This window comes from Entelurus aequoreus, linkage group LG27, assembly GCF_033978785.1.
Source record: "Entelurus aequoreus isolate RoL-2023_Sb linkage group LG27, RoL_Eaeq_v1.1, whole genome shotgun sequence".
NCBI lineage: Eukaryota > Metazoa > Chordata > Actinopteri > Syngnathiformes > Syngnathidae > Entelurus > Entelurus aequoreus.
This window is the reverse complement of record NC_084757.1, coordinates 5,339,549-5,355,226: the sequence shown is the minus strand read 5'-3', so window position 1 is coordinate 5,355,226 and position 15,678 is coordinate 5,339,549. Positions and strand designations below refer to the sequence as shown.

The window sequence follows — 15,678 nt, the reverse complement described above, 5'->3', positions numbered from 1 at the left end:
ACATGCTAACATTAGCATGCCAGCATTTAAAAAAAATGTTTTTAGGTACACACCTTAGAGTGATATGTGTTTAAGTTAGCATTTTAGCATGTTAACATTAGCATGCTAAATGTTTGCTAATTTAGCAGGTATACACCTCAGTCATATTTTAGGACTTCATACATGCTAACATTAGCATGCCAGCATTTTTCAAACAATAGTTTAGGTACACACCTCAGAGTGATATGTGTTACAGTTAGCATTTTAGCATGTTAACATTAGCATGCTAGCTTTTTTGCTAATTTAGAAGATGTACACTTCAGTCATATTTGAGGACTTGATACATGCTAACATTAGCATGCCAGCATTTTTCAAACCTTCTGAGTTGCACACCTCAGAGTGATATATTTGCTACAGTTAGCATTTAGCCTTCTTTGTTGTGGTTTGGCTCAGTTAAAAAATCTTGTGGAAGTTTCACAGAGCGCTCACCGCGTCATGGCGTCAAGCGAAGGTGAGTCAGGGTGGAGGAATGTCAGCGGGGAACACGAAGAGGGGGAGCAGGTTCCCAGCCAAGGAGTTTCCCGGGAGATGGCTGGTGATTAAAGGGGGAAAAAACACATTACAGGAAGATAAGAGCGTCTGCAACATACAAACTTTTTACACTGAAAAGTAAAAAATGTTTTACTTTCAATGATCTACTAAAAATGTTCAAAGTGGAATATTTGATGTTGGATATTGGAGCTTTGATTAGGTCAATAATTCATAACACCACTGGTTTTAATTCATTATTATTTTTGAACAATAACATCAAATCAAAATTCTCAGGGATCCAAAAGGACACCCACTGATGAAAGTGTCTAATATACGTCATATATCAATATTTATTACTTGTACTTTCAACGCTTAAATGTCAACATCAACTTAAAATCTATCCATCCATTATAAGATTGTATGTTTTTATGTTTTATGCAGTTTTGGCAAAGAAAAGGTGGTGAGGACGTTAGAATGCTAACATTTTAGGTTACATAATTAGCTACAAAGCTAGCATACAACATTAGCAAGCTAACATTCTCACAAATATGCTAACATTAACTACCCCAGAGTCATATAACTAGGTATGTGACACTTGCTAATTGTTAGCATGTTAACACTAGCATGCTAACATTAAAGTGCTGGCTAATTGAGCTAATTTTGAGAACCTTAGCATGCTAAAGTTGTATGCTAGCTTTTTTTAGCTAAATCTGTACGCCTAAACCTAATCAATCATGGACTTTTCTACTCGGTCCGTTCGACCAAGTATGAAGAATGTTAGCGTGCTAATGTTGTATGCTAGCTAGGGCTGCAACTAACGATTAATTTGATAATCGATTAATCTGTCGATTATTACTTCGATTAATCGATTAATAATCGGATAAAGGAGACAAACTACATTTCTATCCTGTCCAGTATTTTATTGAAAAAAAACAGCATACTGGCACCATACTTATTTTGATTATTGTTTCTCAGCTGTTTGTACATGTTGCAGTTTATAAATAAAGGTTTATTTAAAAATAAAAAAAAATTTTTTTAAAAAAGCCTCTGCGCATGCGCATAGCATAGATCCAACGAATCGATGACTAAATTAATCAGCAACTATTTTTATAATCGATTTTAATCGATTAGTTGTTGCAGCCCTAATGCTAGCTTTTTAGATAATTTTATGCGTTTAAACCTAATCAATCATGGACTTTTCTACTCGGTACGTTCGACCAGGTATGAACAATGTTAGCGTGCTAATGTTGTATGCTAGCGTTTTGGCTAATTTTATGCGTTTGAACCTAATCAATCATGGACTTTTCTAATCGGTTAACTGCACTACACTTCCGAGAACGCTAGCATGCTAACATTTTTGCTATCTTCTCTTATGATAGCATGCTAACGTTTTATGCTAGCTTTTCGCTACTTTCTATGTTTACACCTTCAGATAGTGCATTTTGGGAAAAGCTTTATGTCCACTAAAAGGTTATATAAATCCCAGTTATTATTATTATTATTATTATTATTATTAGGGTCCGCACAGGACCATTGTCAAAGGAATCCCAAAGGGAGTCCTTTTGCAATGGGACGAAAGGACCCTATTGAATTTGTAAGGTTTTATTATTATTCTTTATTCTTCCGCCGCCACAAAAAACGCTAATTTGACCCACTTAACATGCTTCAAAACTCACCAAATTTGACACACACATCAGGACCTGCGAAAATTGCAAGTTAATAAAAAAACCAAACCCCAAAAATCAAAATTGCGCTCTAGCGCCCCCTAGGAAAAAACAAAAACAAACTGCCTGTAACTCCCACTAGGAAGGTCGTAGAGACATAAAACAAAAACTTCTATGTAGGTCAGACTTAGACCTACATTTCATAATTTTACATCCTCGGGCAAAAACCAACAGGAAGTTGGCAATTTCCCCTTCAAGACAAAATTGTACTAAAAAAACTAATTTTTGCCTCTTTGAGCTGTAATTTGACCCTCTTAAAATACTTCAAAACTCACCAAAATTCTCACACACATCGGGACTGGTGGAAATTGCAATCTAAAAAAAACCGAACCCCAAAACTCAAAATTGTGCTCTAGAGCAATTTTTGAATAAAACAGAGAAACGTGCCTTCAAAGAAAACAACCACTATGCCGCAGCACCTAGGAAAAAACACAGACACAACTTCCTCTAACTCCCAGTACGAATATCGTAGAGACACGAAACAAAAACCTCGATGTAGGTCTCACTCAGGACTACCACTGGACAAAAGTATTGGGACACCTAGGACTAGCACCTGCCAAAAGGCGGACCCGACCAACGCTGCTTGCAGCTTTAATTATTATTATTATTATACGTACGTTTGAAGCGATGTTAACTGGACTCTAGAAAGAGGTTCCGCAGCCTCCATAGCAGAACCTCCAGGTTCTGTAACAGCTTCTTCCCTCGGGCCGTAAGACTCTTGAATGCATCAAAATAATCCCCTCAATTCCCCCCAAACATGGATTAAGTGGCTGGAATATAAAGACAATATAACATACATCCATAAACGTGGATGCATATGCAAAAGTGCAATATATTTATCTGTACAGTAATCTATTAATATTTATATCTGCCCCTTATTGCTCTTTCATCCTGCACTACCATGAGCTAATGCAAGGACATTTCCTTCTTATCTGTACTGTAAAGTTCACATTTGAATGACAACAAAAAGGAAGTCTAAGTCTCTAAGCTGACGATATCCCAAAGAGTTCTCCGCACTGCAGCTCCAAGAATAAAGGCATTCTTGCATTATTAATACAGCCCTGCTTTGAAGCCAGGCCCGCCTCCCCAGGGGTGGGAATGTTCTGGAAGTGAAGACATTACACAGGTGAGCCGTGATTGAAAAATGTTCCCCCATTAGGAGTCTAATGGTTTCTTTCCTGTCCAGATTGAAGACTTGGCGCTCCAAAGCAGAGTGCACGCCGCATTCTGCCAATCAGGACCTGGGCCTCGCCGAAGAGTAATGGAAATGCACTTGTAAGTTGTCCTAAGTGGAGGTACTTATGGATGCAACACAAGTTCACATGTGTTGAAGAGGAAGTTGCTCCTTCTACCGAGCGGTTATTAATAACTAGCATGTTAGTCGTCAGCTTCTTCATTAGCGCACGTTTTAAGGAGCAAACATCCATGAGGAAACTATTTCTTTTGTTCATCATGCATGCATGCATCCATCTTCTTTCCCGCTTAGCCGAGGTGGGGTCGCGAAGCCCAGACTTCCCTCTCCTCCGTCCAGCTCCATTTATCATTTCATTGCAATTCATTTGGATTGGTAGCTACTTTAGCCATCCATTATTAGTCCGGCCGTGTCAATAGAATAGAATAGAATGGGCTTTATTGTCATTATATTTGCATAAAACATGGCGACTTGTCCAGGGTGTACCCCGCCTTTTGCCCGAATGCCGCTGAGATAGGCTCCAGCGACTCCCCGCCACCCCGAAAGGGACAAGCGGTAGAAATTGGATGGATGGATGGATAACGAGATTAAAGACTCCACCTTAACGTGCCAATGATTGTCACACACACACTAGGTGTGGTGAAATTTGTCCTCCACATTTGACCCATCACCCTTGTTCACCCCCTGGGAGGTGAGGGGAGCAGTGAGCAGCAGCGGTGACCGCGCCCGGGAATCATTTTTGTTGATTTAACCCCCAATTCCAACCCTTGATGCAGAGTGCCAAGCAGGGAGGTAATGGCTCCCATTTTTATAGTCTTTGGTATGACTCGGCCGGGCTTTGAACTCACAACCTACCCATCTCAGGGCGGACACTCTAACCACTAGGCCACTGAGTAACCTCTAAAGGCCTAGTGGCCACATGCGTGGACAGCACCTTTTAGCTCTTATTTCCAAAAATGGTGTACACTACTGAATTGGGGTCTTATGGCCACTTATGTGGACACTTATACTGCCATCTGGTGGTGTCAAAAGAGTATAACATACAATGGAATTTGGAAAAAAAAAGTGTAAAAATGAGAATTAGCATGTCGCTAAACATGAAGTACACGTTTGTGTACTCATGGACTAAGTACATCATATCAAAAGATGATTCTTAGTTTTTATTCTAATTATCAATCAATCAATCAATGTTTATTTATATAGGGTCCAATAAGCCCAAATAGTAAAGAGAAATTTAAAAAAAGCATGTAAACAAACAGCTTGGGCTTTAAGATTAAGATTAAGGTTAAGGTGCGGTAGTGGAAACTAATATGGGATAAAAATAAATTACACAAGAGGTAATAAAGATAAAAAATAAGAATTGGAATAAACAGACTACTATCCAATAAAAATTATAAACTGGTTTTCATTGAGGGCCATATCGCTTCCATCAAAGGGCCGCTTGGAACGGCAAATATTATGAATTATGCATTTGATTATTGAAAATATTTGTTTATACACACACAGGAAGAAAGTAAACATCTGTAGATTTTACAGTAAAAAATGGCAACTCATTCACGGGAATTAGACTGTGAAATATATACAGTGTTTTTACAAATGGAAAAAAACAACACTTTTAATTCTGCCATCTGAGCTGCCAGATTTTTAACCCTCATTTTTTTTAACCATTTGCATTAATACACTTTAAAAACAACAACAAAAACTGGCAGCTTAACTGACAGACTTTTATCGTAAAAAAAAAAACCCAGTGTTTTTCTTTTCAATTTCCAGTAAAATGCTGTAAAGACCACCGTCAATTTGACCGTATAATCTAATTTTCATTTTTACAGTGTACAATGCCATGCATAACTTGCTTTGTAGTCAGAAGTCAAGCAGATATTTAAGTATTTATTTTTATTTTGACAACAAAATGTGTTGCCATGTTGGATACTATCAAAGTTGAAAAATGTCATGCCCTACATAATGTTTTTTTTCTATGAAAATGTAAAAAAAATACAAGGTTGTTTATTGAGGCATATTAGTTTCAGGCGTGTGTGGGCCATTTAAAATGATGTGGCCCCCGGGCCTTGACTTTGACACCTGTGGTTTAGTCCAAAGTGCTCATTCTTTAACGGCACGTAGCACATTTTAAAATTATATTACAAAAAAAAAAAAAACATTACAAAAGTGCAATAAAAGAGCAAACATGTAAAGCTGCAATATTGACTCTAATGACACAAAGCTGCCATGTGGGCTGTTTTTTACTTTAAAACTTCAAAAAATAATAACTAATTAAAAAGCCATGTTGGTATGAATTTTGACCTATTTAAGGCTGCAATTACTTTACATCAAATATTTCATTTAGAAATATTTTTTTGGGGAAAATAATGCATATTTTGTATGATTTCCATAGAAAAAAAACCTAAGTTTTATTTAACAAAACTGCAGAAAACCTAAAAAAAATTCAAACATATAGATAGATCTGAAGTTGATCTTGAGATTTAAGCGTTAAAAGTACAAATAATATATATTGATTTATGACTTATTTTTGACAATTTTAAAATTTTTGCCCGGCCTTTTGGATCCCTAAGAATTTTAATCAGATTTTTATTTTAAATGTCATTGTTGAAAAATAACAATTAATAAAAAATAAATGGTGGTATGAATTTTGACCTATCCAGGACTCCAATTATTTCACATCGAATATTTCATTTTGAAATATTTTTTGGGGGGAAATAATGCATATTTTGTATGTTTTCCATAGAAAAAAAACTAAGTTTTATTTAACAAAACTGCATAAAACCTAAAAAAAATGTAAACATATAATCGAAAAAATAGATCTGAAGTTGATCTTGAGATTTAAGCGTTGAAAGTACAAATAGTATATATTGATTTATGACTTATTTTTGACAATTATAAAACATTTTTTGGATCCCTAGGAATTTTAATCAGATTTTATTTTAAATGTCATTGTTGAAAAATAATAATTAATAAAAAATAAATAGTGGTATGAATTTTGACCTATCCAGGACTCCAATTATTTCACATCGAATATTTCATTTTGAAATATTTTTTGGGGGAAAATAATGCATATTTTGTATGTTTTCCATAGAAAAAAAACCTAAGTTTTATTTTACAAAACTGCATAAAATCTAAAAAAAAATTAAAACGTATAGATACATCTGAAGTTGATCTTGAGATTTAAGCGTTAAAAGTACAAATAATATATATTGATTTATGACTTATTTTTGACAATTATAAAACATTTTTTGGATCCCTATGAATTTTATTAGATTTTTATTTTAAATGTCATTGTTGAAAAATAATAATTAATAAAAAATAAATGGTGGTATGAATTTTGACCTATCCAGGACTCCAATTATTTCACATCGAATATTTCATTTTGAAATATTTTTTTGGGGGAAATAATGCATATTTTGTATGTTTTCCATAGAAAAAAACCTAAGTTTTATTTAACAAAACTGCATAAAACCTAAAAAAAATTAAAACGTATAGATAGATCTGAAGTTGATCTTGAGATTTAAGCATTAAAAGTAAAAATAATATATTTTGATTTATGACTTACTTTTTAAATTTTTTAAATTTTTGGCAGTCCTTTTGGATCCCTAAGAATTTTAATCAGATTTTTATTTAAAAAGAATTTATTAAAATAAATGGTGTTATGAATTATTGAGCTAGTCAAAGCTCCAATTACTTCACATCAAATATTTCACTTTGTAATATTTTTTGGGGGACAATATTGCATATTTTGTATGTTTGCCATGTAAATAAAACAATGTTTTCTTTGACCAAAAGGGCATAAAACATAAGGAAACATTAAAAAAAATCATAAAAACATAAAATCGACAGCTATATCTGAAGTTGATCTAGAGATTTACGCGTTTAAAGTAAAAATAATATATATTGATTTATGACTTATTTTTGACCATTTTTTTTATTTTTGGCGGTCCTTTTGGATCCCTAAGAATTTTAATCAGATTTTTATTTTAAATGTCATTGTTGAAAAATAATTATTCATTAAAATGAAATGGTGTTATGAATTTTGACCTATTTAAGGCTCCAATTACTTCACATCAAATATTTTATTTTGAAATATTTTTGGGGGGGAAATAAAGCACATTTTGTATGATTTCCATAGAAAAAAACCTAAGTTTTATTTAACAAAACTGCATAAAACATAAAAAAAATTCAAACATATAGATAGATCTGAAGTTGATCTTGAGATTTAAGCGTTAAAAGTACAAATAATATATATTGATTTATGACTTACTTTTGACAATTTTAAAATTTTTGCCGGGCCTTTTGGATCACTAAGAATTTTAATCAGATTTTTATTTTAAATGTCATTGTTGAAAAATAATAATTAATAAAAAATAAATGGTGGTATGAATTTTGACCTATCCAGGACTCCAATTATTTCACATCGAATATTTCATTTTGAAATATTTTTTTGGGGAAAATAATGCATATTTTGTATGTTTTCCATAGAAAAAAAACCTATGTTTTATTTAACAAAACTGCATAAAACCTAAAAAAAATTAAACGTATAATCGACAAATAGATCTGAAGTTGATCTTGAGATTTAAGCGTTAGAAGTACAAATAGTATATATTGATTTATGACTTATTTTTGACAATTTTTAAGAAAAATTTGGATCCCTAAGAATTTTAATCAGATTTGTACTTTAAATATCATTGTTGAAAAATAATAATTAATTAAAAATAAATGTAATATTTTTTGGGGGACAATATTGCATATTTTGTATGTTTGCCATGTAAATAAAACAATGTTTTCTTTGACCAAAAGGGCATAAAACATAAGGAAACATTAAAAAAAAATCATAAAAATATAAAATCAACGGATAGATCTGAAGTTGATCTAGAGATTTACGCGTTTAAAGTAAAAATAATATATATTGATTTATGACTTATTTTTGACCATTTTTAAATTTTTGGCGGTCCTTTTGGATCCCTAAGAATTTTAATCTGATTTTTATTTTAAATGTCATTGTTGAAAAATACTAATTCATTAAAATGAAATGGTGTTATGAATTTTGACCTATTTAAGGCTCCAATTACTTCACATCAAATATTTCATTTTGAAATATTTTTGGGGGGAAAATAATGCATATTTTGTATGATTTCCATAGAAAAAAACCTAAGCTTTATTCAACAAAACTGCATAAAACATTAAAAAAATTAAAACATATAGATAGATCTGAAGTTGATCTTGAGATTTAAGCGTTAAAAGTACAAATAATATATATTGATTTATGACTTATTTTTGACAATTTTAAAATTTTTGCCGGGCCTTTTGGATCACTAAGAATTTTTATCAGATTTTTATTTTAAATGTCATTGTTGAAAAATAATAATTAATAAAAAATAAATGGTGGTATGAATTTTGACCTATCCAGGACTCCAATTATTTCACATCGAATATTTCATTTTGATATATTTTTTGGGGGGAAATAATGCATATTTTGTATGTTTTCCATAGAAAAAAAACCTAAGTTTTATTTTACAAAACTGCATAAAACCCAAAAAAAATTTAAACGTATAGATAGATCTGAAGTTGATCTTGAGATTTAAGCGTTAAAAGTACAAATAGTATATATTGATTTATGACTTATTTTTGACAATTATAAAACATGTTTTGGATCCCTATGAACTTTAATCAGATTTGTATTTTAAATGTCATTGTTGAAAAATAAAAATTAATTAAAATTAAATGGTGGTATGAATTTTTACCTATTTAAGGCTCCAATTACTTCACATCAAATATTTCATTTTGAAATATTTTTTGGGGGAAAATAATGCATATTTTGTATGTTTTCCATAGAAAAAAAACCTAAGTTTTATTTAACAAAACTGCAGAAAACCTAAAAAAAATTCAAACATATAGATAGATCTGAAGTTGATCTTGAGATTTAAGCGTTAAAAGTACAAATAATATATATTGATTTATGACTTATTTTTGACAATTTTAAAATTTTTGCCGGGCCTCTTGGATCCCTAAGAATTTTAATCAGATTTTTATTTTAAATGTCATTGTTGAAAAATAATAATTAATAAAAAATAAATGGTGCTATGAATTTTGAACTATCCAGGACTCCAATTATTTCACATCGAATATTTCATTTTGAAATATTTTTTGGGGGGAAATAATGCATATTTTGTATGTTTTCCATAGAAAAAAAACCTAAGTTTTATTTAACAAAACTGCATAAAACCTAAAAAAAATGTAAACATATAATCGAAAAAATAGATCTGAAGTTGATCTTGAGATTTAAGCGTTAAAAGTACAAATAGTAAATATTGATTTATGACTTATTTTTGACAATTATAAAACATGTTTTGGATCCCCAAGAATTTTAATCAGATTTTTATTTTAAATGTCATTGTTGAAAAATAATAATTAATTAAAATTAAATGGTGGTATGAATTTTGACCTAATTAAAGCTCCAATTACTTCACATCAAATATTTCATTTTGAAATATTTTTTGGGGGGAAATAATGCATATTTTGTATGTTTTCCATACAAAAAAACCTAAGTTTTATTTAACAAAACTGCATAAAACCTAAAAAAAATTAAAACGTATAGATACATCTGAAGTTGATCTTGAGATTTAAGCGTTAAAAGTACAAATAATATATTTTGATTTATGACTTATTTTTGACATTTTTTAAATTTTTGGCGGTCCTTTTGGATCCCTAAGAATTGTTTGCATTTTCCCCATTCGAAATGAATTGGCCATTTTATAAACTTCCACAATTCCCACATTCTTCAACTCATTCAAACCATTCTGGAAATTCAAACTACCCTTTTTCCAAGTTCAAAAAAATTCCAGATTTTCCCGAAATTCCCTAATACCATTTACTACTTCAACATTTCTTGCCCAATTTAAACAATTCCAACACCAACCAATTCAGCTCATTCAAGACATTCATGCTCCTAATCATTTCCTGAAAAATCCTGCTTTTCCCCAAATTCCCCAATTTCCAGGAAGTTCCTATTGAAATGAATGGGACATTTTACCAAGTTGCACAATTCCCACATTTTTCAACCTATTCAAACTAGGGATGTCCGATAATGGCTTTTTGCCGATATCCGATATGCCGATATTGTCCAACTCTTTAATTACCGATATCAACCGATACCGATATCAACCGATATATGCAGTCGTGGAATTAACACATTATTATGCCTAATTTGGACAACCATGTATGGTGAAGATAAGGTACTTTTTAAAAAAAATAAAAAAATAAGATAACTAAATTAAAAACATTTTCTTGAATAAAAAAGAAAGTAAAACAATATAAAAACAGTTACATAGAAACTAGTAATTAATGAAAATGAGTCAAATTAACTGTTAAAGGTTAGTACTATTAGTGGAGCAGCAGCACGCACAATCATGTGTGCTTACGGACTGTATCCCTTGCAGACTGTATTGATATATATTGATATATAATGTAGGAACCAGAATATTGATAACAGAAAGAAATGGGGGGGAGGGAGGTTTTTTGGGTTGGTGCACTAATTGTAAGTGTATCTTGTGTTTTTTATGTTGATTTAATAAAAAAATAAAAAAAATAAAAAAACACGATACAGATAATAAAAAAACGATACCGATAATTTCCGATATTACATTTTAACGCATTTATCGGCAGGCCGATATTATCGGACATCCCTAATTCAAACCATTCCAACATCAACACATTCCACTCAATTAACTAACACTTGCCCAAGTTCCAAACCAAATTCCAGTTTTCCTGGAAATTCAAATAAACAAAAACATTTCTACAGTCTGTCAGCATTTCAGTTCAACTTCAGCATTGGAGCATTCACACCTCATCTAGTTTAAGTATACTTTTAATTTGCTTATTTGACTTTTAATATTTGAAGCCGCCTGTTCTGGTGCTATTTGGTGTTAGACGCCATATTTATTGGGTATGTTTTGTTTTTGTTTGATAAAAAGTTAATGGGAAAACAAAATGTAAAAGCTGTGTGGCTATTATTGGCTCGTCAGGCAATACATTAGCGAATTCAACCTATTTTTTCCAACGCAAATGTTTGTGACAAAAAACACTTAAAAGAAGAAGAATGTACATACCGCCAGATTTGTGTCAGTAAACTTGTTAAAAGTGTGATTAAGCATGTTAGCTAACAAGGGTCACGTGACACGTTTCTTCTTCGCCCTCTTGTTAAAACTTGTTAGGCTCATTACCGCCACTTTCTGGCAGGGAGTTAGCGTTACAGCGGGTTTTGCTTCGTGTTTAATATTTTCTTTTTCTTAAATAATCACTAGAAAATACAATCGGGCATACACATACTTGGTGTAAGAGAAAAAATGTGTTGTCGAAGAAGAGGAGCGAAAACAACAAAAAACAAGAATAGTAACCGGAAACATATTGCATCGTCATTTCCGGTATGATGGAGGAAGTGGTAAATTGCTTTTATCCAAAAATGATCGAGGATGCTCCTACAGACTGTGTTTTTTTGATGAACAATATGGTTCTGTCTTGTATGGCCTTGTTACCGAAATCAAATGTTTTTGCAAGTAAAACTGTTTCGTCAGCGCGCTGTAGTAGCGGTCCTTCTTAATTACGTGCCTACGTGGCGGCCATCTTGGAAGGGGCTACTTTCCCGTTTGAGGCAATGCAATACAATGCGATGTATGTCGAAAAAGAATCATAACTTGGTTATTTCTCCATAGATTTTAATGCCGTTTGATTTATTGCCAACAAAAAACATGTGCTATTAATACACATTTTTTTGTAAAAAAAAAATATATATATATTATTCCCAGCATCTCAATGGATAGTCTTATTTGTGCTCTCTGAACACCTGTGGGTTCACCTCTCAGGACAGGTGAATAGGAACATTTACCATTACTATTAATTTGATTAAAATTATATTCATATTATCATAAATACATGTATATGATGGATTGTATTACCAGTACAAACATATTAATAATAATTTTACTGCATTTTATCCACCATAAAAATGCTGTAATGTAGAAAGTGCCTGGTAAGATAATTAGCTTTTAGATTTTAGAGCTTGCTTCGATTTGATATTTAAAATAAATGAAAGTAAATCAGAATCAGAATCAGAAATTCTTTATTTACCCCCGAGGGGAAATTAAAATTTTCAGCACAATCCCATTCAAGATCAGACAAACATTACAGGGAGACAGAACAGGATCGCTGACGGGTCTGCCAACTTCCGGTGCCCCTTACAAAAAAGGTGAGATACAGGTAAACGGCCCTTTGATGGAAGCGATATGGCCTTCAATGAAAAGCAGTTTGACACCACTTTATGTTTGAAATTTTTTAGGTTTTATGCAGTTTTGTTAAATAAAACTTATTTTTTTTTTCTATGAAAAACATACAAAATATGCATTATTTCCCACCCCCCCAAAAAAAATATATATATATATTTTTTTTATGCCTCTGTGAGGGTATGGCACACTCACTAGCTGTATTGATACTGCGTGGTATATGTGTTGGTGTCTTATAATGGTCATATACTGGATTGGGGGGGAAAAACATAAATTTGAGCTGCAATTAATGGTTAGCAAATATAATTTTTACTTTTTTTTAAGCATACAGCCGTGCAGTAGGTAAATCTGACCCGCGCGACTCGCCCAATGAGCCAAGCCTATATATACTAAAAAGAAAAATAGAGTGAATGTGCTGCAAAGCATGCTGGGAGCCATCATGACTCCCGTCTCTCAAGTGATTCCAGTTTTCCAGAATGCTTTATGAGGCACTTTGTTTTAAAAATACATATTTACCTGCCGGTTTTTGACGTCAATTGTTTTGTTCATAAGGTCATTGTAGTTAAGGTTCTTTAGAATGGGATTCAAGATGGCCACATTCCGTTTGCGAATGAACCACCTAGGATTCATTTAGACTAGATTTTAGTATTAAATAGGAAAATAAAGAAATACAATATTTCAGTTGACTAAAGATTGAAAGCACTAAATTGGTCCTAGTGTGTGAAATGTGAGCGTTGTTTTTGTCTGTGTTGGTCCTGCGTTGAGGAGACGACTTGTCCAGGGTGTACGCTGCCTTCCGCCCTAGTGCAGCTGGGATAGGCTCCAGCAACCCCGAAAGAGACAGGTAGGTTGAAATTTGATAAATGGATGAATAAAACTAACATTGTCATAACTTTTTTATTACATGTTAATAAAGCATAAAGGGATTGTGCGACACACACACCAATATCACACGTTATATACACACACATATATATATATATATATATATATATATATATATATATATATATATATATATATATATATATATATATATATACATAATCTTTTTTTATTCAAGACTAACTGCGGCCGGATTTTGGACGCTATCTGGCCTGCGGGCCGTAGTTTGGAGTTTTATGTTGACAGCTTATTTAAAGTCCCACAGCTTTTCTTCCCCCCCACTGCTCCTGCACACTTGTGGTTGTTAGCCTGGTACTTATAAGAGAACCTTGCATTGCACACACCACAACTGAACGCTTTCTCACCGGTGTGTCTTCTCATGTGTTGGAGCAAATAATGGTTTCTTCTGAAGCCCACACCGCAGACTGAACAGAAAAAAGGTTTCTCTTCCGTGTGTATTTGTGCGTGTCTTACCAAGTGCGAATTCCGTGCAAAACCTCTACCGCAGATTGAACAGGAGAAGGGTTTCTCCCCAGTGTGTTTTCTTCGGTGTGTTTTCAAGCTCTGCTTTGCAGTGAATTCCTGACCGCAGAATGAACATGTATAAGGTTTCTTCCCGGAGTGCGTTTTCATGTGTCTTTTTAGTTTGCTTTTGTGTGCAAAACTTTTACCGCAGGCTGAACAGGAAAACGATATTCCCCCAGTGTGTTTTTCCACGTGGATTTTAAACTCATCTCTCCGTCTAAAACATTTTTTGCACACCGAACAGCGAAATGGTTTCTCTCCAGTGTGTGTTTTTGTGTGTCTTCGCTGATGACACCGCTGGCTAAAGCTTTTGTCGCACTGAGAGCATTTAAAGCGTGTCTTGTCAGCTTTTAAGTCGTCATCGTCAGCGCCAGTAGAGTGCGACAACATATCTGCAGCTGAGAAGTTCTCTGCCCGAGCTCTTCCACAGTGGTCTCCCTCAGATTCTGTTGTCTTTTGCTGAGCTGAGAAGCTGCTTGGAGGCTCCACCTCTCTCTTTTCCTCACGTTCACCTTTAACCTCATCACCTTCACTCTTCACAGGGACACCAATCACCGGGACTTGACTGATGCAGTGTAGCTCCTCTTCCACTTTAATGTGGAGGGGGGCCTCTGTCTCCTCCTCTTCCACTTTAATAAGGGGGGGATGAGGCTCCTCATGCTCCACTCTTGAGCTCCACTTTTGCAGCTCAGGGGGGGTAAGCTTTTCTTTACAGACTTCTGCAGGACACAAAAAGACAAACACATTGTTTGGAATATCATCTTGTCGTTAAGATATGTGGATACGACAAAAACATCAGGTAAGCTTTTTGGTAGCACCTCAAGTTACCGTATTTTTCCGCCTATAAGGCGCACTTAAAATCCTTTAATTTCCTCAAAACTCGACAGTGCGCCTTAAACTAATGAGTGGAATAATTTTGGTTGTGCTTACCGACCTCAAAGCTATTTTATGGTGAAATGATAAGTGTGACCAGTAGATGGCAGTCACACATAAGCGATACATGTAGACTGAATTGTTACTCAAGTAAACAACACCAACATTTTATATGTCCATCCATCCATTTTCTACCGCTTGTCCCTTTCGAGGTCGCGGGGGGTGCTCTCAGCTGCATTCGGGCGGAAGGCAGGGTACACCCTGGACAAGTCGCTACCTCATCACAGGGCCAACACAGATAGACAGACGACACTCACATTCACACGCTAGGGCCAATTTAGTATTACCAATCAACCTATCTCCAGGTGCATGTCTTTGGAGGTGGGAGGGGCCTATCCCCAGGTGCATGTCCTTGGAGGTGGGAGGAAGCCACACAGCGCTCAAAAATCTATCAAAATGTTTTAGTACAACTTTGGTAAGCTATGAAGCCGCAACAGTTTGTACTGTGCTTCAACATAGGAGTATTATTATGGTGTGTGTATAAGGTAAGACATATTATCTGGCGTTTTGTTTCACAATATTATGCAAAAGAAACTTTTCTTACCTTTCGGTACCTGCTGATGTGTATTTGGGATCTGCATAAGTCCTGAAAATTTGCACACGCCCGCCTTTGTAGTCCGTGCTG

At 33.9% G+C, this 15,678-nt stretch overlaps 2 protein-coding genes across 5 annotated transcripts in view; both read right to left on the bottom strand.

The window, feature by feature from the left end:
- Positions 1–11,658, bottom strand: part of LOC133644232 (artemin) — a 66,831-nt gene extending 55,173 nt beyond the window's left edge. Inside the window, exons 1-2 of the mRNA XM_062038585.1 lie at positions 11,541–11,658; positions 469–571 (exon numbers count right to left, since the gene is read on the bottom strand). The gene's annotated coding sequence lies outside the window, so the exon portion shown is untranslated. The remainder of the gene's footprint in view (positions 1–468; positions 572–11,540) is intronic.
- A 2,115-nt stretch (positions 11,659–13,773) lies between these two features.
- Positions 13,774–15,678, bottom strand: part of LOC133644278 (zinc finger protein 658B-like) — a 41,089-nt gene continuing 39,184 nt past the window's right edge. For all 4 annotated transcript variants that reach the window (XM_062038649.1, XM_062038647.1, XM_062038648.1 and 1 more), the window contains one exon: positions 13,774–14,839. In XM_062038649.1, the coding sequence (XP_061894633.1) occupies positions 13,830–14,839 (1,010 nt within the window). In that variant the 3' untranslated portion in view covers positions 13,774–13,829. The remainder of the gene's footprint in view (positions 14,840–15,678) is intronic.